Genomic DNA, 3,064 nt, shown 5'->3' with positions numbered 1-3,064 from the left:
AAAGGAAAATTCTGCCAAATTAAAGGGATCTCATTTTGTAGTTTTTGGTCGATTTTAGTGGTTGGTATGACAAACAATTTTTTTCGGAATAGGTTTGCCACTAAAAAATACCAAAGTATCAATCATTTCAAGATGGAAAATCGAAAAAGAAATGGCAAATATATTTTGCTGATTTATATAACAGCCACCTTGTATATTCTTTATGGGGTGTGGCACTAAGTTTGGTGGGGTGCATTACAATTCGAAATATAGCGAATGTCTTTATTATTCTCATTTATTTATGAACACCCTGTTTCTGTACGTCGAACGAAAACCCAGTCGACTGAAAAGCAGTCAGTCGAATTCGAATTAATTTGGATTTCTCTATTTTTGAAAGTTCATATCAAAAATAATGAGAATTGGCAAATTATTTTAACTTTTTTCTTGACACTTGTTGTATGCATACGTTCGTTTTCTACACGAAAACAAAATATGAGGTGACTTACCTTTCGACATAGAGAAACCAATATCAATGTTTTTTTTTTTTCGTTTGAAATATTCTCGTTCGACATACAGAAACAGGGTATTAATGTTTTTTTCTGTGTGTCAAAATATGAAAACACTCCGTCGACTAACATCACCATACATCTCATAACTCCAACAAAACAAAAATTTTATTTTCCCTTTTAAGAACGATACGAGTATATTTGTTATTATGCAATTGACATTTATTTGCGAACATAATGATTTAAATAATTAATGTTTAAAGAGCCCACTATTAATTGCATTATTTATTCAGTGCTAAAGCTTCATGATGGGCAACGATACAATTACAGATTGGTGTGGTAATTAAGTTTTAAATTCAATTTGAATATTATGCGCTGGCAAACAACTGCAAGCTGTTATAATGCGATAAAATTAACAAAATGAATATCAATACAATAAATGTAAATAATTAAAAACGGAAAGATATTATAGGGAATTTACACAATAATATTAAATAATGGGACAAGGGCATACGTCTTAAATACCCACCACCATGCAAACGAAAAAGATTGCATTAAAATTGAGCCAAGAACCTTTTTTTATTTATGAAAAGAAAAATGGTCCTTAAGAGAAAATTCGCTATAATAACAAAAATATCATAGTAGATCTAAATTTTCGATACCATATCACATCCGTCAAATGTGTTGAGGGCTATATATAAAGGTTTGTCCCAAATACATATATTTAAATATCACTCGATCTGGACAGAATTTGATGGACTTCTACAAAATCTATAGACTCAAAATTTAAGTCGGCTAATGCACTAGGGCGGAACACAATGTTAGTATAAAAATATGGGAAACATTTAAATCTGAAGCAATTTTAAGGAAACTTCGCAAAAGTTTATTTAACGAATATGTTTCTCAATTTTAATGACACATTTCAATTTACCATTGAAACCACCTGATTAAATATTTCCTACTGTAGAACCAACCTGTTGTCTTAAAAACACTAGTTTAAGTTTAGATGGGACCATATTTGCTTAGGGTCATTGGAACCCTTGCAATTCTCTCATGGGGCATTCGCCATCTCAGTCAATATGAGCTTACAGGTAGCCAGGGGCTTACCAATAGTTTCTAGTTTCCCTGCAAGACAGTCTATGGCCCTTTCGAGTTTAAGAGTCCAAGGATTTTATTGCAGGTTGACTGTCTGATTAGATATTTATATCTACATTTGTGGCACCAATTTTATCGGCAATATGTCAGTCTGACAAACACTACAGTGATTAGGATTTGGAGTCATTTTGAGCCATCGCTGTAGAACTTTATATAACGTTTATTCCCCAGGATCTGTATGCATCACGCCTCATTGTTGGGAATTCGAGTTTTAAACTTCCAGCCGAAAAGCGGTTTCTCCAAAGTGTAATCCACTCACGGTTGCCACAGGTGGTAGAATTCTACCAAAAAACGCTAGATTTTATACTGTTTGGTAGTGTTTAGTAGAATTCTGGATGTTTTGGTAGATTTTGTAAAATATTCTTCTCCACCTACTTCAAAAACAGAAATACAATTTTGACAAAATTTTATATAGAAATAAAAGTTTGACAAATTTTTCTACTGAAATAAAATTTTGACTAAATTTTGGATAGAAATAAAATTTTGACAAATTTTTCTATAGAAATAAAATTTTGAATACATTTTGTATAAAAATAAAATTTTTACAAAATTGTCTATAGACATAAAATGTTGAAAAATTTTTCTATAGAAACAAAATTTTTACAAAATTTTCTATAGAAATTTTCTATAGAAAAAAGATTGAAGTGAAAATTGTTAACTGACTGAAGTAAGACACGTAAAGGCCACAATATGTTCCGAATGCCACCACAAATTGACCCTGCCGAAGAGAAGAGACGTGTCCAGGCTTATGTCCGCAATAATTTTATTATGTTTACAGTGATATGTGCTGCTAATAGATTGGCTCCTTATTGTATTGGGAAGGTGTTGGTCAACCAATCCTAGCATTTAGAGAAACTCCGTTTTTTACAAAAGCGGCATCGCTATTACATCCTTGCGACAGAAATAAATTCACTAGTAAAGTTCGAAGTTCGTTCCAGTGTAATGAGTTAGAAAATTGGGAATTGTTGCGTAAATCACTTCCTATATCAATAAAGGCCGTTAAGTTTAAATCAAAAAAAGAAATAATAAAATTTTGACAAAATCTTCTATAGAAATAAAATTTCAACAAAATTTTCTATAGAAATAAAATTTTGACAAATTTTTCTATAGAAATAAAATTTTGACAAAATTATTATAGACAAAAAATGTTGAGAAATGTTTCTATAAAAACAATATTTTTACAAAATTTTCTACAGAAATAAAATTTCAACAAAATTTTCTATGGAATTAAATTTTTGACAAAATTTTCTATAGAAATAAAATTTTGACAAAATTTCCTACAGAAATAAATTTTTGACAAAATTTTCTCTAGAAATAAAATTTTGACAAAATTTTCTATAGAAATAAAATTTTGACAAAATTTTCTATAGAAATAAAATGTTGACAAAATTTTTCTATAGAAACAATATTTTTACAAAATCTTC

General features: G+C 29.7%; 1 protein-coding gene across 1 annotated transcript; it reads left to right on the top strand.

The window, feature by feature from the left end:
* The first annotated feature begins 2,279 nt into the window (after nt 1-2,279).
* LOC142224008 (uncharacterized) lies at nt 2,280-2,497 on the top strand. Its single transcript, XM_075293817.1, has one exon. It carries the CDS (start codon nt 2,331-2,333, stop codon nt 2,481-2,483), a length of 153 nt encoding a protein of 50 aa, XP_075149932.1. The 5' UTR covers nt 2,280-2,330; the 3' UTR covers nt 2,484-2,497.
* Nucleotides 2,498-3,064: the final 567 nt, after the last annotated feature.

Source organism: Haematobia irritans, chromosome 2 (genome assembly GCF_050003625.1).
Source record: "Haematobia irritans isolate KBUSLIRL chromosome 2, ASM5000362v1, whole genome shotgun sequence".
Taxonomy (NCBI): domain Eukaryota; kingdom Metazoa; phylum Arthropoda; class Insecta; order Diptera; family Muscidae; genus Haematobia; species Haematobia irritans.
The sequence above is the reverse complement of the archived record's forward strand: the minus strand, read 5'-3'. Positions and strand labels throughout refer to the sequence as shown.

Excerpts from the sequence above, each read along its gene's own strand:
- LOC142224008 (XM_075293817.1), top strand. The coding sequence starts at position 2,331 with ATGTTCCGAATGCCACCACAAATTGACCCTGCCGAAGAGAAGAGACGT.